Here is a 22,582-nt window from a genome sequence, read left to right as displayed (position 1 = left end):
TGAATTAATTAATGAATTTTTATCTCCAATAATTGTTAGTTTCCTTACTTACCTGCTAAAGGTGTTAAATAAAACTCTTGAAGATCAGTGTGAAGAGGAACAGTGGTTGCTTTGAGATGCACTTTCCACTCCACACCTCCTTATGAATATTCATAGCACTGGTAAAGTAAATCATTGAAGTGTAAAGTCCTAAAGTCTGTTATTAAAAACTATGAATAAAAAAATGGAGTGCAGAAAAACACTGAATACAAGGATGCTTAAAGGACTTTGTGCTATGGCTATGGGACTACAGCAAGTTCAAAGCCTCCTCTACCTTTCAGAATTGCCAAGTACCAGATATTAATAATTGAGTCTTTGCTTAATGGTCTCATATGATGTCATTGCAATTGCACTTGGGAATTCCTCCCACTGTATCACAGAGCTGTTTTTAATCTCTTACCTGTAATAAAAGTCAGGCAGAGATTGATTCTGCAACAAATAAAGCTGTCTAACCATGTGCTACTTTCAGTAATTGAATGTAAAGTAACAGCTACATCAATAATGCTTGCAGAAAGTATTTTCTGCTGTGCACCTAAGCTCCCTTCACAAGCTTCATTTCTTTCAGGCACAAAAGCTCAAACTCAAACAAGATTATTTTAAGTAAAATAAGTATGTGCATGAAAGAACGCGTGTCCTTCAATTTGATTTGAAAAGCCCTTCTCACTGGGGATGAAGATTGTTCACTTTTCTTCCAATTTTTTTTTTTTACCAGAGTGATAACAATGGACAGGCTAAACTTCTCATTATTTTGACAGCAGAAATTGGGCTGAAAAATCCCTTTATAGGATCCCACTACACCTCTGAGGAAGAGCTGAATTCTAGAGAGACACTTGGGATAACACCTTTCATTCATTAATGTGTTTACATGCAGTCCTACTGTTACCAGTGTGGGAATTTCATCATTCCCATAAAAATATGTTCCAGGGGTTTATTACTATCATCAACTAGGTAACTCATTTTAATTACTCTGATTTCAAGTTCCAGTTCTTAAAACTTTTGTCACTTTTGTCTCAGACATTTATGAGCCTATTGAAATGGTATTTTTTTGTGTGACCTGAACACTATTTCTCCTTTAATCCTCCATTTTATTAAACAAGCCAAAATAAGGGTTCTGTAAGCCTCACAGCAATAGATCTTGACCTTAGGAATCAAATAATCGGGGGAAGGGCTTTTTTTCTGAGTCTTTCCTGATTTTTCCAACATCCTTTTGAAATTATGATATTACCAAGTATGTGGCTGCTCCCTACTGGTCTCACTCAATGTATCTGGATGTAACACCATTTTCCAATCCATTATTAGCTTTACCTATACATTCAAATTCAGATAAACTCGTTCCTTAAGAAACAGGATAGGAGACATATGCAGTTAGAGCCTACCTTGACACCCTGGATCTTTTTTAGGATCCTACATTTTCAGCACAGTCTTTCCTCCTGCAAGTGTACCTTGAATTCTTTGTTCACAAGGTAGAACAAAGTTTAGAGTTTAAAAAAAGTGTAGAGTTTAACCATAACATTTTTGGACACAACATGCTTGCCAAATAATCCACATTAATCTGTCCTCTTCATTGGTTACTTCTTTTCTAACCAGTATTACTTTATAATATTTTAAAGTTTTCTTCTGGGTTATTGAAGAAATGGTTAAACAGAAATACAACCTTACTTGATGCAGCTGTTCAGTCAGCAATAATGCCACAAAAACGATTCAGCAGTAAAAAATTCATAACCCTTTAACATACAATCTGTTGGTATCGTGAAACATAATAAAAATCAGAACAGTATGACATTAAAAGGGTTTAAAGATGCTGAAACATGGCCATTGTTTCCTTAATCAACCCACAATTTCCAATCTCCTCCCACATTCATTTGGTAAGATCTATTCTGTACTTTGTCATTAACAATTAACCTTCCAGGCTTCTAATTTTCTTTTAGCTGTTTCTTCCAACACTTTTTCTAATACGAGGTTCAGGGCTGATCTCAAGCTGCCTAGACCACATTTGAACAGGACTTCCTCACATTCTTTGACACGTTTTATTTTTTCACACTTTGAAAACTGGCACTCTAGCATTATTTTAGTCTGTAAGAACTTACTACTTTAATGTTCATTAAAAGTCAGCACCACAAGTTGCCCAACACAAATTACTGGGGTTGCCTGTTTTAAGAGTATGTGCTAATGTTCTGCTTTATTTTTAGTAAATTCTCTCAAGAATAAAGAACAGGAATCTTGCCTGAAGTCTGCAACTTTGCTGTCTTTTTAACATGTTACAATGCAGATGCTCTGATGAGGTAGGGCTGATGAAACTGCACTATTTACAGCGATAGACCATGATGTGTACACAGCAACATAATCAAAGATCAAATTTTTCAGCTTAAGTTAGGATTTCAACCTGTTCAGAACATAAAAAAATTCACAGAAAGGTCATGGCAGAACAAAGAAAAGCACTTGTAATAATATTACATGGGTGATTTTCAATTAACACCAGCCTCTCCTCTCTATTCTCTTCCACATCAGAACATTCTGCCTTTACCACAGCTAAGCTGTGCATCAATAATCATGATTTTTTCCAATTAATGTTTCACAAAGTGCTGATGTTCACTGAATGTGAGGATGGCAGGGGCTCAACTGAGTGAGGGGCAGGTGGTGCTAGGTAACAACCATCATCATGCCAGACAAGAATTCCCAGCATAACCAAACGCTGGAAAACAGAAACACCCATGAATTACTGGTTGTTACCTTTCCTCATTCTGCTCTCAGCATCAGCTGTATTTCTGCTTCTTAGTAATCTCCTCTTAAAGGAAGAGAGTCTTCACTTCTACATGCTCTTTTAACCACCATTTCCATCATGGAAGTTTGATACCTTTTAACAGTTTCTGAAGGTAAGCTGAGCTTCCATTCATTTTCTTCGCAGTCTGGCAAGCCAGATGACCCCCTTGATAGTCTGTTCCCAACACTGGCATTTTCTAACATGCTTTTTCTTTTCTTTCCCTCTCTCTTATGGGATCCATATGGTAATTCAAGCTGGAAGGCACCTCAGGTTGTCTCCCATCCAATCCCTCCTCAAAGCATGCTCAGCTGCGAGGTCAGACTCCACACTGCTCAGGGCTTTTCTCCTGCCTGGTCTTGAAAACAGGATCAAATCAGCACAACCTCTATGGGCAGCCTGCTACACAGGTTGACCATCATAAGTTCCTCCTCATATCCCACTGGAAACTTTCCCATTTCAGCTTGTGTGTGTTGTCTCATCCTCTCATCCCACACCACAGTGGACTGGCTCCACCTTGGCAATAACCTTCTTGCAGCACTGGGAGGCTCCATGAGGTCTCTTGAGGCTGCCTCAGGTCTCTTGAGGCTGCCTCTTCTCCAGGCTGAATGAGTCCCTCTCCCTCAGCCTCTCTTCATACAGCAACTGCCTCAGCCCACCGAGCATTTTGGTAACCCTCCAGAATCCATGGAAGCTCAAGGATAAACCAAAGATGAGGAAAAACCCTGGAAAAATCTTAAATCCTACATTTAGAAAATAGTGACATGAAAAGGCTGCTCTCAATGTGCTGGCTCATCTTTGCTTTTCCTGATAAATAAACGACAATTAAGGCTCTAACAATAAAGTGTGTGTGATAGTAGCCTCATCCTTCTGGAAGTAGACAGGGCTGACAAGTGGTGAGTTGTTAACTCAATGTATTAATAAAGAGAAATAGCCTACTACATTTCTCATAACCAGAAAAGAGAAAGGAAATACCTACAGTAAAAAATTATGTTATCTGGGGAAAACTGTCTGTGTTGTCCTTTGTACTAGTGATCATTCCAGTAGTGTTACCTCATGTTGGTTTTGGGTTTTTTTTAAACTTTCTATATTAAAACAACTTTCAATTTTCAGAGTTCTCATTAATATGAAGATTTTACAACCTGTGCATTCACTGATTAAACAATGAGTTGTAGCTTGTGACAGTACATCCTTTCATTAAAGATTCATCCTTTCATTCCATTAAATAAATGGGCATCCATCAAGGGTCAGTGCCCTATTAGCTATATTTATTTCTTCCTCTCTGCAACAGTTGCCACCTTCCATTGAAGGAAGGTTTAAAAAAAAAAGTTTCCAAAGTCATAACTGCTGCTACCTTGGTTAAGACAAATTCCTATAGGAAAAGGAAAATAGATTCTTTGTGAAACAGTTCAAGAAATCCTCCACTTGTTACACATGTCAAAATAGACAGTCTTTCAAAGCTCAGTAGCAGTTCAGAAAGCATAAAAGATGCACACTGCTCTCAGGACTCATCTGCAGGATCATTTCATAGGCATAAATACACACTTTGCAACTCTTCCTCTCTTCCTCTTCTTCACATCACAAAAATGTGCTGGCAAAATAAAGGAATTAGAAGTACATGCCTTTCCTGCCAAGATTTATCCCAAATTGAGCCCTCATTACAATTCTCATTATCTTTACCATCATTTAGTATTTCTTAAACTGAATTCTAGTTTTTATCTCCTTACAGTATTTTCTTCCACAGATTTCCTCAACAATTTCCTGTCCACAATTTCCTGTTATGTTCTGTTCCTGCTTTTAATCTTCGTTTTCCATCTGTACATGAGAAACCACTTTTTTCAGAGATCAGAACCATACAGTTAAAAGATATCTTTCACTTTCCAGTTCCTTTCATGCTACGCCTGACATTATTACATATATATTCCTCTACCTTTCTTTTTTTTAAACAAGTTTCTACTACTAGTCTATTTTGTAGTCTTTGACTACTTTTCTCTTGCTCTCTCATTTTTTCCAACTTATACCTTGTCCTCTTTTTATGGCCCTCTGTAAAGACCCAGTTACAATCTGTTGTTTCTTCACAGCCTCCCTTATCCTACTTCTTCAAGACTCCTTTCCTCCTTTCCTTTCTTCAAGACTCCTTTTCCTTTTGTCTTTTTTTTTTGGTCTTTTTTTTCCCCTTCCTCTTTCACCTGAACAGTATGCCCAAATGACTGCCTGAAATCAAGCAACTATTTAAAAAGTCTCTAGACTTTCTCTTCTTACTGATTATTGCCTTTACTAGAAACCTCTCCTGAGGTAATAGAGAATCATGGAATCACTTGGAAGAAAATCTTTAAGATCATCAAGTTCAACCAGAAATCTCAAAAAAATTCATCTCCACCAAACCACTCCAATGTTTAAATTATCAAATTCCATTTCACAGATTCATCAGCAACCAAAAGAAAGAAAAATGTAACCTTTTAAAAACATTTGTTTTGTCACATTTTCACTCCCATCATGACCTTATCTTATCTGAGGACTATTCCACCAGTAAGAACCAAAAGAAAACTGTCGGATGCTTTCAGCCTTCCTTCCCCAACATCCCTCTAACCCACTCTTTGCAGGTAGATGTTGGATCATACACTGCAGAATGTAAGGGAAAACTGGAATAATCGCCTTGTACTGTCAGAAGTTCCTCTGCAGACTGAACTGCCATTCAACATCAAAGACATCAACTGTCTCAGCCACAAGAAGAACCTTGTGTTTAGCATTAGCATTGCAGAGAATGGAATCTTCAGTGAGAAGCAAAGCATTCAACTAGCCTACTCTCTCTCACAGGCCCACAAAGTAATTTGCTTGGTTCACTCATATTACATGGTCTGAAACAATCCAAAAACCTTCAGTGTGTATCAGCTGCTCTGTGTTAATCACCCACATCCCCGCCTTCCCACAGAAGATTTGTCTATGCATAATCCCTTAGAGGAAAAAACCCATGTAACAGACTTCACATTTACCACAGGGTTTAAGTGCATCTAGGAGCCCTTACCACAATCAGCACAGTTATTAATACTTTGCAGGGACTCCAAAGTATCAAATCCTGACTCCAACAGTAGCCTGCAGAGACTGAGCCGGTTCAGTACACCCCTGCAGGTGAGGGCAGAGGATGTGATCTAACAAAAAGGAGGAAGTATACAGAAAGCCGACAAAAACCTGTTTTGAGGACAGGAATATATGACAGAACACTGGGACTGAGGAATATGGGATGAGAAGTTAGGACATTATGCATGGGATTTTAAACAGAAGCAGAATTGGAGTACTAAGATTGACCTGTCATGCTGAGAAGCAACATGGATGAAGTAAGGAAGTGTGAAAGAAGAGAATATACTGGGGTAAGTTACTGCCTTTTGTATGTGGAGTTACCAAGAGCTCTAAGGGCAAATTACTAAATCAAAGCAAAAAATCTGGGCCCTCTGTAGCATAAATACAGTATCCCAAGATAGCTAATTCTAGGTCTTATGATAAGAAGTGAAATGTTCTAAAGTAACCCTAGAATTAGAAAAACCACAGAGCTTGTTAAAAATGCCCATGCGCGTTTTATTAATAAAAACTAACAGTGCCAAGGTTAAACAAGTCAAACAATTATAGTCTCTTTATATTCCATAAAATATTACAGAAAAGTTTATTTGTGTTTCAATAAAAAGACTACTGTCTTAGAATAGGCAGCTGACAGTATTTGTGCAGTTAATTGTTTGTGAATAAATTTAAAAAGACTACCACCTGCCCTGAAATTCCTTTTATAAAAATGAACTATTAAAAATGATTGACAAATTTTGAGTTAAAAAACTTAAAACATTCTCTATATTTAATTTCAACTTTATAATAGATTACAGGAAGATGCTTATGAAACAAATACAAACATTTGTTTCAGTACATGTCTTTATATGATAGACTTATAAGTATGTAAACAACTATATAATAAAAAGTTTCCAAAGACTGCCTGTAAGAAATCAGGCAAATTTTACCATAAGCAATAATTCATTCCAAACCTTCAAGACATTTTATATAGCTGCACCAACTGGCAGTAAACATTTGCCAAAAACTTTGTAATTCATATGTTCCAACATACAGTGAAAAGTATATAAACTTGATGGAATCATAATGTTAGATATAATTTAAGGGAAAATAAGTTCACAACAACATTCCTGGAATTTAACATGTAAAAAAGTAGGACGTATCTTTCTTGTTTGGTTCTTTGGACACTGCATGATTAACAAAAAATACTACTACATTAGCTCACTATCCCTCAAAAAGTGGCATAATCAAAATACACTCCAAATAAATTGCCATTCAGTGTATTCATTTTCCACAGAAGGATAGCATTTTATTTCTCAATGATGTGTCTACATTTTCTTTAGCAAATTTTGAAAGAACATTTGGGGTAAAATTCTTTTTCCCTCAAGTAAAAAAGAAAACCCAAACAAAAAACAACCAACAAACCAAAAACCCCTAAAACAAGAGTAAATAAAGGCTCTGCATTAACACACTGGTATCAAAAACACACATCCACACCACATTTAAAAATATCCTACATAAAACAATCCTTGTTTGCTTATCAGAGGTGCAATTTCTAAACTCAGAACTGCTTACCAATATTCTCCTTGGGGGATGGGGCAAAGTAATTTGAGACACTTCTCCCTAGAACAATTTATTCCTGAAGCCTGCTGAATTTTAACAAAAAAATAGTCTACAAGCAAAGGGCATCAGTCGTCATCATCATTTTCATTAAAATCATCGTCATCATCATCGTCATCCCCAACATAAGAAACTGGTGTTTCAACTCTGGAGCCACTGTACTGAGATCCATTGGAACTTGTAGCCAACATTCCATCTCCACCATTGGAAAAGTCACTGGAAAAAAAAGAAAAAGCCAGTTGGCATTGCTTAATGATTTCTCCTATATCTAGTCCACTCCTTTAATGAATCTGCCATTGCTACTTTATAAATTGTCTTTAATGTATGTCCAAGTTGTCCCTAAAATGCTGAAACAGTCTCAAGTAATTTTGAAGTGGTTCTTATTATGTTTCTTCCTTTAGGTTCAATATAAAGATTAAACCTTTTCCACAGGCACTTTACACATATGTTTTTCAGGTTTCTTCTAAAGTACATTTAGTGTTAAGGCTACTCAGCTATCTAAGCTCTTTAGTATTTCCATGCAGCACCGGACACTTGTGCAAGTGAATCATGTCTTTCAGAATCACTAATCTTGATTCAAAGACCTGGAAAATTGAGGAGTTAATAGCTTTTCCTTAACTCCTTGATATTACATAGTAAACTGTCATGTATTGTATTTTTAATTTGAAACTGTTTTCTTCTCATTGTGCAATATTTTATTTTAATAGAGACGGAAAATTCCTGCCTCCATTATTACTTGCTATTTTGCCAATCTAACTGTTGACTTTCTAAATAGTTTGATAAACTATTAAACAAATTCTTGACAAAATATTTTTAAAAAAAAAATCACAAAATAATATCTCCCTTGAAAGACATTCATCATTAAAAAATTGCTTTCAAAAATATGCTTGCTAGTATTTTTTTAAATGCTAATTCAGCTAATGCACATAATTCAGTCATGCACGCTTGTTGCTGTATGGAGCCAATTCAATGGTCTATGATCACGCAGAATGAAATTGCAGGGGTACATCCTAGAAGCTCACAAGAAAAACATATCCAGTAAGAGACTTTCAAGAGCTTCTGCTGCCCTGCACACTTATTCAGAAGCAAGATTCTAAGGTATCTGTCTAGCTGTAGTCAGACAACTTACAACAGGTCTGTCACAATTAGCTGCAAAAGCAGTTTCAAAAGCAAACAAAACAACAAAAAATGGAGATTATTCTTGTGTTTCTGTAAAATTTGGGAGTACAAAACCAAAATCCATTCTTTTTTTTCATAAAAATAGAACTGTATTTCATAACCTCAGTATCCTAGTAAGTAAGACAAAGAAACTGAGATGAAGGTATTGGTAGTAGCTTCTTCAGTCTTCTGCCGACTTTCTTTAGAGACCTTGTTAAATAAATATACAGCCTTTATTTGCCCTGGCAGCACAACTTGTATTGGCATGAATGTTCACAGCTAATGCCATGAATATTCATATATATTCTATAATTAAACATAATTTGTCACTCCCCTTTTCCAAACTCCTAAGAAATAGAAATGGTAGAAGTTCTTGTGCTCTCACCAAGATAATGAACCCCAGTCAGCCTCTGGTTTTCTATTGGCCTCTGGCTAACAGTGGCCTATTCAAATTTCAAAGTCTTAAAAACACATGGGCTCTTTTTCACTACCCCATTCTAATGACCACAGAAGGAACCTTAGTGAAAACAGCAGATTTTAGGTACCATTCAGCATCTCTAAAGACATTTTGGCAGAATTCTCACTCAAGCTTCAGTTCCCTTGCACAAAGCATGCAAAACGTAATTCAAGCATTTGTTAAGGATGTCAAACATTTCAATGATCATGGAATCAATTAGTTTAGGAAAGACCTCAGCAATCACAGAATCCAACTGCTGAATATTTGACTCATTTTACAACCTTGTGGAGCTCACAGAAGGACATCTTTTTGATTAATACAGCAGTAAGAAACTTGTAAGTAACACAGTTAAACACTACTTATGGCTTATCACACTACCAGCTTCTGACTGCTGTTTAAAACCCAAACACCAAAACTTTTTTTTAAGTTAGACACGAATGAAGACAAAGGAATCTTTCCAATATTTTATCTTTAGAGAAGTACCTGTTTTCTTGTCACAAACTATAAACTAGAAAAAAACGCCAAAAAAACAAACAACGCATTCAAGATTAACACCAGTCTAATCCCTTTCAACTATACAGGAAAAGATTTCTTTAAGGTCACTGCTAAGAACCACCATAGAAGTGATGCCTGAGAAAAAACACATATCCAGTCCCCATTTAATCAAAACAGAACTTGTTTCATGAAGCATTTAATATCCAAGTTTCTTTGATGACCACAGATTTTAAAAACTAACTGAAAATTTCATCTCACCTGGCTGAAAATCTTGTGCCGTTTGATGCAGAACCTGATGAAGATGTGACATATACACTGCTGATTGATCCCTGAGCCATTTCTGTAAAACAAACAACACACATCTCAGGAATACTTCCAAACACAACCATCTAATGCAGTGGAAATGCTTAATCCTTTTAAAATCCAGAAAAGGAGTCTTGCAGCCCAGACAATGAAACATATTGATGCACTATATCCAAAACCACATCATTTTTAAAAAGGCTAATGCAACAGTAACATTTCAAAATACACTTTAAAAAGCCATTTATTATGAAGTGAGAAAGACAGATGTCTTCAGTATTCGTTACATGTTTGCACTTACTACCTTTTGCCTTTGCAAGCGAATCAAGCATAGATGCTGTCCTCTTAGAAGAATTACACACTGCAAAGATCTACTTGTGTGGCATAATGCAAAATGTTTTGCAAAGAGCAACAGTCCATTCTTTATCAGTCACTGTGTTATTTGCTCCCTAAGATACACTAAAGAGCAGAGGAATTTGAGAACTTGATAGAAATCTTTACCACAAACCAGTGGAAATTAAGGTATTTTCATGCGTTTTTTTAGAGTCCTGTATTAAGGAGGAAAACAAAACCACTCTTTTTGGAGTAACTAACCTGTCACATATGGTTCCAGAGCTTTAGGAACCAAACTCCTTGCAATTTTTAGGTCCTCTGCTGAACAGCTTCCAGATTCTAGCCCACAAGCCATTCCCATTCGTTTTAGTACTTCTATATCATCGTGAATTTCAAAAGTATTGTCAAAATTAAATAGATATTCAAACCTGGAGAGGAAAAAATGTCTCAGTTAGCTTCAGCAACTTCAACTACATTTCCATTTTCAGGAACTGCAGCATTTCAAAAGCTTTACATACAGTATTAAGTGTGTTAGTGACACATCACATTGAGCAATTAAATTTTTCAAGACTTATGTAGTTGCTTGTGACTGCTTACATTCAGTTCTTATTTAGCTGATTAAAAAATACAGCTTTTTGAACGAGAAGTGGAGAACTGCAGTCCTTAAAGCAAAATCCATTTTCAATTTTGCTGGCTGCATTTCATGGTGTTAAAGCCAAAGGAAAACACAACTTGGTTAAGTATGACACAAAGCACCAAGAGAGATACCTAATATCTCTAGACAGCAAGTCTTATATAAGTTATTAAATGTGAACCAATTAGTCTATTTATTAAAAAGTTATATAAAACAGCTGTCTGAAATGCATGGTCTCTATATACAAAAGGCACACGTAAATTAAGTTTGTACCTAATTTTTAACAAAATGAACATGAACATTTCTACAGACTCAGAGCTCCACCAAAAGCCAGATGGAAACCTTTGTTAGCTTACTTGTCATTGGAAATACTGCAGTCGATCACTGTCTTCTTGCTGGTGTTCACAATGATAAATGGCAAATGGATGACAGAATTGGAAGGTGGAGGTCGGTTTGCCTGCTGCTCTGCTTGACGGTTTCGCTGGACGAGGTTCTTAAAGGCAATTTGCTAGAAAAAGCAACAGCAATATCAAAGTATGAATGAAGCTTGTAGGATCATGTTAACAAAAAAATCCCTCAGATGAAGAATTCCAGCAATGGTTGCAAGTAAATGCAGAAAAGGACAGAAAGTGTTTACCATAGTCCTGCACGTTGAGATGCAAGGAGAGCCACAGATCATAGTATTAAAAAAGATGACAAAGTAAAACTTAACTGAGAAAAAAATGTACATTCTACTAACTACATCAGGACAGTTCCTTGGACAGATCCTTGACAGAATGGAGAGATAATGATTGGAAAAATAAAGTCTCATACAGTATCCTATTTCCTCTCCATTTACTCTTCCCTATTAACTACTGCCTTCCAAAAAATATACCTGAATGTTAATACTGAAATGAATTATATGCTAAAAAAGTAAATGTTTGGGATTTGAATATCTGGCATTAGGATTATGAATTACCCATTCAAGATTAAAGACTTTTAACATCTTAGCAAAATTGCTTTATACAATGGAATGTTCCCATTTTAAAAATTAGCAATTTGAATAATTAAAAAACATTGAAACTCAAAAATCTTACAGTAAGCTACGAACAAAGCAGAAGTATTTTTCTGGTCGTGAAATCAAATGAAATAAACAAGAATTAAGACCAAAGCCAGCACAGAGACTGATAAAAATCAGGCAGCTGTCCCACAGCTATCTGTACTTTCTTTCTGCATCCCTGAGATTCTCATTCTTAGTGCATAGGAAGGGATATATTTCAGTGTACCAGCAGCACAGTGACTTGGGAAATAAGACTATTGATTCCCCCAGTGTAGTAGGGGAAATGTGGAAAGGAGTTCAGCCACTGCTTCACAGTGGCCAAGCCACTTACTCACCAGTGGCAGTGAGTCTCCAGAGAGGCACAATGCAGAGCATTCTAACAGACAACCTCTAGTCACATAATTTTAGCTCTGGATGCTGACACAGAAGAAAATTCTAGATATAAGAACTGAATTGGAAAATTCAGAGCGTACAGTATGAAATAATGCTCCTATCAGCATAAATCTTGTTTAAGCATACTTGAAACTCCAAACAAACTCATCATAATTTATGGAAGGTTGATGGCTTCCCCAATAGCAACGGTCAACTGCATGGTCCCAGCTAAACTACAGTGTTGAATAAAAACTGCATACACCTTATCCTGAAAGTCACCTCTAGTCTTCCTAGAAGTTTCCCATCCCTCAAACTGAGATAAAACAAGAGGAATATAGATATAAGTTACCTTGCCCTATAGACAAGAGTACCTTGACTGTACCTGTAGAATGAGTTCTTGTAGTTGAGACTGTTTTTGCTTTATTCTTTCAATTCTTCTCTGTTTCTCCACCTTAGGACAGAAAACAAGGACTTGTCAGTTTGTTGGTTTTAAGTAGCATTTTATGCCAACATTTTCTCCCCTTAAAATCATTTCAACAGTAGAGAACTGGAGGTAGGAGATAGCATATCAATCAATCATCAAGGTTCTGCACATAATTTAGACATTAAACTATCAAGACACATCAGTACTACTTATGGAAACTAATAAAAACAGAGTTAGAACCCTGGGTAATAAAATACAAGTCTGTGAAGAAGATGAAAACATCTTTACGAAGAGAAGTTATGCCCCAAAGGGTTATTGGAATTCTCTCAAAGAGGCAAAGATAGACAAGAAAGATCCACTTGATGGAGAGTCTATTGATATTGGAGGTATTATAGAAGATCCATCAAAGATGCTTAAAGACATGAAGCTACTATGGAGGCCAAGGTTAAGGCCTCACAGTATTTACTATGCACTAAATAATAACAAGAAAAGAGACCAAAAGCTAGGAAATACACAGCTTTCTCAGTGGAAGAAGCTCCCTAACAGATTCCCACAAGGACTTAATGCACAGACTGTTACTCAAACTACAGACAATCAGATTAAGGTGACAAGATGATAGAATCTGCTGGCAGTGCTGGGTTACCTGGCATAGTAAAAAGAGAGCTTGTCATAAAGCAAACTCAAAGTGTCTTGTAACACTGAGTGATTACATAATCTAAATTATTATTTCTGGTAAATATAGTGGGATATGTGTGAGCAAACAATCAAATCCATGTATACTTCAGAAAAAAAATGACATTCAGTAGAGATCTTAAATTACACTATCTGCAAAATCCACCAGCTCAGTACACCACGACAGCCAAAAATCTGCATTATTAGGCAAGAAACAGAGAACCAACAGGAATTCTCACTACATTACTCTATGAAGCAGAATGTTTACATCTTGAATTCTGTAGGTCTGATGGTCCTATTTCAAGATGAGCATACAAAAGAGCAACCAGGATCATCAATGATACAGAACAGACTCTATGCAAGAGAATAACAAATAAATTAGGACTCTACTGAAAGGAGAATGAAATAATGGGGATCATTATTGATCAAAACATGAGAGATCAATGAATGGGATGGAGAAACTGAATAAGGAATGACTAGGTCACCATCACTTCCAATTAAAAACAATATTCAGAGGATATCAACTACATATGGTATGTTCAAAACCAAACAAAAGGTATTTCATAAGAAGCTTCTCATGCACCTGAAATACACTGCCACAAATGACCCAATATTAAAAGCGAACTATGAAAAAAGAGTAAAAATTTGTGGAAGAAATACTGAGGGCTATTAAAAAGAAAGATAATGTATCTGTCTCAATTATGCCTGAACCACAACTTACAGCAGAAAACATCAGTCAATATCTTCTCTAATCACTCACAGATTAGATAGGGTTAGATAGAAGGGACCACTGGAGGTTATCTATTCCAACTCCCCTGCTCATGGAGTGTCCCCCCAAGCAGGGGGGGGTCCAGACAGCTTTTGAATGTCTCCAGAGAAAGAGAATCCAGAGCTTCTCTGGGCAATTGCTTCCAGTGCTCAGTCACCAATACAGCAGAAAAGCTCTTCCTCATGTTCAGGTGGAACTTCCTGTGCATCAGTTTCTGCCCATTGCCTCTTGTCCTATTGGTTGGCACCACTGAGCAGAGCCTGGTCCATCCTCTCACACCTCCCATCAGATACTGACAGACATTGATGAGGTCCCCTCTCAGCACTCCAGATGAGGCTTCACCAGGGCTGAGGAAAGGGGCAGAATCACCCCCCTGACCTTCTGGCAATGCCCTTTCTGATGCACACCAGGACATCATTGGCCTTCTTGGCCACAAGGACAGTGCTGGCTCAGGGACAGCTTGCTGTCCACCAGGACCTCCAGGTCCTTCTCCACAGAGCTGCTTCCCAACAGGCTGCCCCCAGCCTGTACAGCTGTGTGGGGTTATTCCTCTCCAGGGGCAGGACCTTGCCTTTGCTGAATTTCACACATTTCTTCTCTGCCCATATCTCCAACTCGTCACAATCCTTCTGAAGGGCTACACAGCCCTCTGGGTTATTAGCCACTCCTCCCAGCTTTGTGCTGTCCCTGAATTTACTGCAGAGGCATCTGCCTCTTCATCCAAGTCACTGATGCGTAAGTTAAACAATACTCGACCCAGCACCGACCCCATGGTTACCACGGGGTAACCACATTACAGGTCTCTAACCAGAATCTGTGCCACCAATCACAACCCTCTGACACCTGCCATTCATCCAGTTCTCAATCCACCTCCCTATCCACTCATCTAGCCTGCACTCCCTGAGCTTGCCTATGAGGCTATAGTAGGAGATAGTGCCAAAAACCTTGCAAATTCCAGGCAGACAACATTCACTGCTCTCCCCTCCTCTACCTAGTCTATTGTCCCATCACAGAAGGCAATCAGGCTGCTTAAGCACAATTTGCCTTTGGTGAATCCATGCTGAATACTCCCAACCACTTTCTTGTATTCCACATATTTAGAGATATCCTCCCAGGATGGACCATTCCATCAGATTCCCAGGGATTGTGAGGCTAACTGGCCTGTAGCTCCCTGGGTCCTACTCTTCCTCCTTCCTAGGTAACTGCTACTGTCAACCAAGATCCTGAATAGACAGAATGCTGGCCCTGAACACTGTGGCTAGCACAGTTTTTCCCATGAGAAGTTTTCTTGTGTTTTGTAAATAAAGATAAAGTTTGGATGTTTTTGGAACAGTGTCCCAGAACTTGGGCAGTGCAGGCCTGGCCAATCAGGCCTGGGGGAAGGTTTCTGACTGACCAATCTGGGTGACTTTTGAGAACTCTATATATGTGATGAAATCAAAACAATAAAGGTCATTCCTTCTTGCCACTGAGAACCGATGCATTCATTACTCTGCTAGCTGCTCAACAGTGACAGAACACAACTTCTTTTCTTACATCCTTACAATGTGCAACTAGCAAGGAAATGACTCAAGTTAAAAATTCCCATGAATGCAGTTTTCTGTTTGGTTTTGGTGAAAAACAAATGAACACACCGCAGCCCCCCACATGTACACAGCTGAAAAAACAAAAGATGTAAAAAGGCAAAATGCTGTATTAAAAAAAAATTAAAAGGGTAGGCTCAAGTCTTACAATTCAGCATTAAAAAATAAGCCAAATAACTGCCTTCCTCCTGCGGCACTACAACATACGATTTTCATGATGGTATGGCAAAGACACTTCAATGCAAAAATTTAGGGTTTTAGACTGTTAGTTTGTTATGAGTTTACATACTTGTGAGGCACAACAAATGTGCTTAATCAACTACCATAAACTATGATAGAAACAAGCATTAGGTATAACTAATTAATAGCTCTATAGTGTGAGCACTTATTTGTTTTAATAATTGTTTTACAATTATGTAACTTGTTTTTCACTTCTAGTTTAGCTGACTTAGAATGCTTTTCTAGTTAAGTAGCAGAAGTAGCAGAAATGAGCAAGGATTCTACAAGGGTAAGAAGGCCTTCACTTTGCAAGGCCTTTCTGCTCCACAACACCCCCCAAAAAACTTAAAACACACCTGAGATATTTTTCTATCCCATACAAGTAAACTATACTGCCTTATGGACTACTTAAAGACACAGACCTTATTAATTGCTCCACACCCTCTGTTTTTGCATTATCAGGACATATTTTACCAAATCTAATATTCTAATTTACACACAAACGAGTTTAAGAATATTTAAAACAATAGATAGTTGATGAGGAGGCCGTCAAACTCCTATGTTCCTTATAAACTATTTGGCTTGATTTTCAACAGTGTAAGGGTGAAGCTAAACAGTATCAGATGGAATAACAAAATAAACTTTACTAGGCATGACGATTTTACAAATTAAACATTAGCCTTCAGAAACTCACTGTATTACACTTGTGGCCTCTTTCCTCCTCTTCTGACTGCCTATCAACAAGCTCTCACTTTCTTTTAATCAGAAGATATCACTATTCCCATCTCAAATGCATGAACCTTCACTGTGCATTATTACATTGTAAGTTGCTTTTTTACTTCAGTACTAATATTACCCTGCTCTTCTTTAGGACATTATCAGTCAAAACATTGAATCCAGCTGTTTGAGCCATACTTTTTTCTTTTGCTCCAACACTGCTGGCACTGCCCTACTTTGTGACAGATCCAAAGAAATTTACTTTAAAAATCCCTCCAGCTAGCTGGTTCCCTATTCAGCACACAGCATTGTCATCTTGGAACCACTTCACCTTCCAAACTCACCCTATTAATTATGCTCCAATTATCACTCTCTTAATTAATAATTTAAACTTGGGATGATATTCAAATAAATCTCAATTCATGATTAGGCACCCTGAATTTAATTTAGCTAGATAGCAATTACAGTATTGAATGAAAAGTCAATTATCTGTATCAAACAAAAATTAGAATTATACCTTTGTAATTAAGGCTCCAAAACATTTTTGTTCCACTTTCCCCCTCACTTTGGCAGCTTCTACAATGACTTTTTAGTCCTCGTGAGGGAAATTTAGACTTATTAAGAAAAAATACAAAGTCTTGCTCTGTTCTGATGAAGTGGATTTACTTCAGTAAACCTCAGTAACTTTATTATTCTGCAAATGTCAGGATAGTAAAAAAATCCTGCCAGAATTTATTAATCTCTTTCAGTATAAAGCATTTCACTTCTTCCCCAAGACATTCAATAAGAAAGTCTGACACACATTTGAACAATCTAAAAGTCGAAGAGTGTGTGTTGAGTATACACAAATAAAAAGATTCGAAGAGGGCTGCACTATTTTATGTTGCTATCTCAGAAGATTACAGGCACATATTGCATCAGAACATACTAAAGCTGTGAACATTTACTCAAACACAAAGCCATTGTGAGTTTTCAAATGCATATACCTCCAAATTCTGACATTCCTGAGCCGAGTTAGTAGGTAGACCAATCCATTTGATTTCCTTCTTCTCCTTAGAGATAATGTTCATGGCCATAAGGACATTTAAGGCATCGTAGACACGTCGTCTAATATTCTTCTGGTCATAAGCCTGCTGTAGACATAGTGCGTTAATCAAAAATATACCTGTGTCAAAAATATTTGAAAATAAACATATTACAGCAAATGGGTAAACTCAGTTAATGTCTGAACTGTTTCATTTAGCAGTAGGAAACACAGAAAAATCTCAAAAGAAATTTCTCTTCCCCCATTCAGTTCACATGTAATCAACTTCCCATATACTTACTGATTCATTTGGTGAAATGTGATTATCAGTGGTAGTGAATTCTGCAACCAACTCGTCTGCCACCTCATTGTATGAGGTGGTTCCTTTTCTTTGTACCTTCTCACAAACCTTCATAGAGAAATGACGTAAACCCTTGCCATTCTTCTCGCCTTTTTTGTTCCGCTTCCTAAATATACGTATAATATATATTTTAAGAAGATTTGAACTTTGGAATATTTGATGTCTCTTTTTCAAATACAGGCACACTGCTGTAAAAAACCCAAGACTTCCCTTTTCTCCTGCTTCTTACCCTTTCCCAACATTCTCTCCTATATTTTTTCCCCTACAGTTTACAATATTTATAAACAATTCTAGTATCTTGATGCTGAAACACAATACAAATTCATTCCTTTGCCAACTTTGCCAGCTGCAGTAGAATCACAAAATCAGAACAGTTTGGGTTGGAAGGGATCTTTAAAGGTCATTTAGTCCAAACCCCCTGCATTGAGCCAGGGTATCTTCAACTCAATTAGGTTGCCCAAAGCCCTATCCAACCTGGCCTGAAATGTTTCTAGTAGCAGACAATAAATTAACAACAGGGATATTCCTTGAAGAAGTCAATGAAGAAAACCTTCCAAACTTCAAGACAGGAACAGATAAGGGGATAAATACTAAAACATGAAAACTGAATCAGAGGAGAGAACTTTTTTGTCCTTTAAAAATTTTTTTTATTTTTAATTTAAAGTAGCACATCTAGTTTGACCACAGAAGAAATTAGATAGATTGAGCATTTTCTATGCAATGCGATACTAATACTGATTGAACAAAGTCTGGTATTGGCTGAACTCACTAAACATTACAGTGTTATGACAACACAGATTTGAAGTTATACAGTATATGAAATTGCTATTAAAACTTCAAAGTTACAAGATACAAGCAGTATAGCAAAGTTTTCTGCTTTGCAGAGTTTTTTTAATAAAAAGTTCCTTGTAACTAGAGGAAAAATACAAGTACCAACAAAATTAGTGTCAGCAAGGGGAAGTCTCAATTCTTGTATCTCATTTCACTGTATAATTCCAAAGCAGAAATCTATTTATGTGTAACAGGCCACTGATAATAAATTTTGTCTTAAAGCAACTACATTTAACAAGATACCCTTAAAAACAAGTTTCCATGAAAAAACACACTGAAAGAATGCATTCCTTTTATTTAATACTTTTTCCCAAAAAGGACCGCATTCTTCTTTCAAATGATACTTTGGGATACCCTTGTTCAATCAGAAATATACTGTATTTTCTGAAAATACACCAGCATAAGAGAAATCATAGAATCAAGTCAGACAAATTCCTGTCCCATTTTAGGAGCTAGATTCTCTAAATGTTAGTAATGTCAGAATATCTACCAGAGTTTACAGAAAATATTCTGCATTCTTTTACAAGAAATGAAGAGATACTCATTATATTGTGACTACTCCCTATTTTAGTACAATCTACTTCAGTGGTGAAGTGCTCTTGATGAAAAAATAAACAGACTCTCCCACACCGCTAGTCTGAGGAGTACATACACTATCACAATATTTAAAATAAAAGTTCCAACAGTTTATTAGTCCTTTCTAGCTTTCATTTTGCTCACCCAGCAGACCACGGTGAAGAATCTCCAGTCTGGTTCTGTGATGCAAAATGTGTGTTAGGTGTATGTGGACTTCCTACCAGGATAGTATTTTGGGCTGAAGGTCTCTGAGGTGTACCGATAACCTACAGTAAAGACAAAATAATTTGGAAAATGGTAAGAATTCCAAGGTATTCATAAGTGATGCAATTGCAATGATGCATTATACAAACACTAGTAGTATTCTCTACATACTTCTCTTGGATGCATCTAATTCATACACACTATCATAAAACACTTCAGACTACAGTTAATGTATTTGGAAGACTCCTTAAGTTATGAGCATTTATATTTTAACCTCCTTAAATAAGGTTTTCATGCTTGCTGGATGTCTTAACACTGTTCAACACTAACCTACACAAGATCAAAACACACTTTCTCCCTCCAAGGAAAATGGGGGGGGAGGGGGGGAAGGAAGGGAGGGAGGGGGAAAAAAACCCAACCTTATCAAATTATGTATAAGGATGCTGCAGTAAATTACAATTAAAATATGAATGTAAGAAATCTGAAAATCAGTAAAACAAGAGAGAAAACGCAGGGCTTTGCAAGAAACCTCTCTCCTGGTGACAGCCTCTATCACTAGAGTCAACACTAATACGTTAGATGTGAGGAAGAATAAGGGCAAACTTCCCTCATGACAGGAGTGAGTGACATCAAATTAGGCAAAACCATTCCACTGCAAATATTAAGAGCACACACTTGGCTAATCACAGTCTTCCAGCCTCCAGGTGAACAGTCCTGAAGATGTGTTAATTTGATCATAAGTAATAATACATATACTAGCACACAGAACTGTGACCTCCTACCTCTGAAACCAGCTGAAACAGAACACCCACTTTTGCAGGTGATGTTTTTTATCTCTGAGTTGTTAGAAATTTAACTTTCTAGAAAATATGGGTTTAGAGGAAAAAATTGATACCACACAGACTACTGTTTTGTAGAAAGATAGGCCTACTTCTTTGGGGTGCATTTACCTCCCAGTGGAAACAGTAAGTTGTATCCCTAACATCAAGTAAAAGAAAAAAACATCCAAAGAACCTACACTCATAACCACCCACAAGCTAGCCACATTTTCCTGCAGCTACATTCTGTATCAGCAGCAAGACTTAATTTTCTTTCTTAGGCCACCTTCAATAGTTTAGTCTCAACAAGAGTAAAATACAAAAAACCAAAAATGAAACATTTCATGTGGGAGTGTTACATATACAATGCCAAAGGTAGTCTAGTGACTGTTAGATGTCTGTGATTTCAGCTGCCTGGAAATACAAACAGCTGCATTTTTTCACAAATACTGTCTTTTGATACTATGCCACCTCTCTGAGCAGTTAAGGTATAAATTTATTACATCCACTTCTGACAGCTAGAACATTTTAGGCACTCCTTTCCAGTAGCTTTGTACCATACTTGAAATGTCTCTGACTCATACAAAAAAGCCAAGTAATCTCCTCTGCTACTTTTTGTAAGCAAACCTTCTGATTGTGGGAAATAGAATGAGGGTGGAGAATGCTGGCACAGGACACAGGTGAACCTGTTCACTTTCTGCCCATGAAAAAAAATACTATCAATTCTGATATCAGCTGATCTGGCTCACCAAATGCCTCCAAAGAGCGTGAAAACTACCCATGTGCTATTTAAGTAAGTAGACTGTATGGAGAACTGAAGAAAGCTGTTAGCTAGTTTTTATTCCCTAGGACACAGTGACAGAAGACTGCAAGAGATGATTCAACACCTTGCTTGCAGAGAATCCCACTCTCTAATGACCTCACTTCCTAATTCCATGAGCAGCCCCACCATGATACCACATTTAGAATTTGTTTCACTCTGCTATAAGATGAAAGCCAAACCAGTACGGGAGTAGGGGGAGGTGAGAAGGAGAGGAATTGCAGCTGGAGAAAAAACAAACTGGCAGCAGCAATCCCTGGACCTCTCTGTGCTCAGGAGTATCCTGAAATACGCAACACTACAAAGGAAGAAATGAAGTGTGCACAAATTCACAAGCTCACTTCTAGTGTGAGACTTCTAGCGAAGTATGGCTAAAACATACAAAACCAACTCTACATCCCCATTCTAACTTACAAAAATAGGCAAACTAGCCAGAATTATATGCTTTGATGTACTACTAATCAAGGAAGACCACAACCTACAGTTTCAGAATCTTCTAAGGAGTTCCTTAGTTTTACTGGAACTTGGTTTTATTTTCCTAAATAGAAATGTTGATGCCCCTAAATTTTACTGCAAAGCTCATGAACAAGAATGACTTTGAATGGAGTTGAACACTATTGAATCACCAGGAACATCCTAAATTGAAATCTTACAGAAAGAATTGAAGGATGGTTCTAGTGAAAACAGAGGGACTGGAAGTGGGAAGCAAAAGTAGAAAAAGAAGTGCCTGCCAGTTTCTTGATTTCAAAAGAGAACAAGATTACAGTTTAGCTCCTTAGTAAGATTTGAACAGGAAAAACGGCATGACAGCCAGACACTCCACAATATTCAACAGAAAAAAACTTATATGGGGACAGTATTAAGAAATATAAATCAGACTACCTGAAGAAAGAACAAACTCAAAAACTTCAATACTTTAAATATTAAAAACCCACTTTTAGCACCCAAAAATTAGAAAATTGAGTAGGGTCACAAGCCAAATCCTCAATTCTGTTTCCAAAGAACATGTTGCACACTGACAGAAAATTTATCTCCACCTAATTTTTAGGGTTCTAGAGGTAATTTTTTTATTAGTTCTTGCTATCCCCTTCAGAACTGTTAAGTTGACAGTTATTTATCCAAAATTTCTCTCTATAAATACACATAAACCCACCATCTCTTCTTTAATGGTATACAACTAAGTGTACTGAGAACAGCTGATATGGGCCTGTTCTTTCACCAAAAAAATTAATGCTAATATATTCAGAGCAAGACTTAAAGGGCTGAAAAAAAAATATTGCAAATGAAAGTTTCCCACAGCAATCACAC

The 22,582-nt window shown here is 37.1% G+C and overlaps 1 protein-coding gene across 4 annotated transcripts in view; it reads right to left on the bottom strand.

Annotated features, from left to right (window-relative positions):
* Window positions 1-6,346: 6,346 nt before the first annotated feature.
* Window positions 6,347-22,582, bottom strand: part of TFDP1 (transcription factor Dp-1) — a 41,755-nt gene continuing 25,519 nt past the window's right edge. For 3 of the 4 annotated variants that reach the window (XM_085053458.1, XM_085053450.1, XM_085053468.1), the window contains exons 5-12: window positions 19,577-19,698; window positions 17,966-18,131; window positions 17,627-17,773; window positions 12,639-12,707; window positions 11,202-11,353; window positions 10,473-10,639; window positions 9,837-9,918; window positions 6,347-7,684 (exon numbers count right to left, since the gene is read on the bottom strand). In XM_085053458.1, the coding sequence (XP_084909584.1) occupies window positions 7,537-7,684; window positions 9,837-9,918; window positions 10,473-10,639; window positions 11,202-11,353; window positions 12,639-12,707; window positions 17,627-17,773; window positions 17,966-18,131; window positions 19,577-19,698 (1,053 nt within the window). In that variant the 3' untranslated portion in view covers window positions 6,347-7,536. The remainder of the gene's footprint in view (window positions 7,685-9,836; window positions 9,919-10,472; window positions 10,640-11,201; window positions 11,354-12,638; window positions 12,708-17,626; window positions 17,774-17,965; window positions 18,132-19,576; window positions 19,699-22,582) is intronic. The other variant, XM_085053478.1, reaches the window with a different exon arrangement.

The sequence above is a fragment of the Lichenostomus cassidix genome, chromosome 1 (assembly GCF_008360975.1).
Source record: "Lichenostomus cassidix isolate B80296 chromosome 1, HeHo_3.0, whole genome shotgun sequence".
Classification (NCBI taxonomy): domain Eukaryota; kingdom Metazoa; phylum Chordata; class Aves; order Passeriformes; family Meliphagidae; genus Lichenostomus; species Lichenostomus cassidix.
The sequence above is the reverse complement of the archived record's forward strand: the minus strand, read 5'-3'. Positions and strand labels throughout refer to the sequence as shown.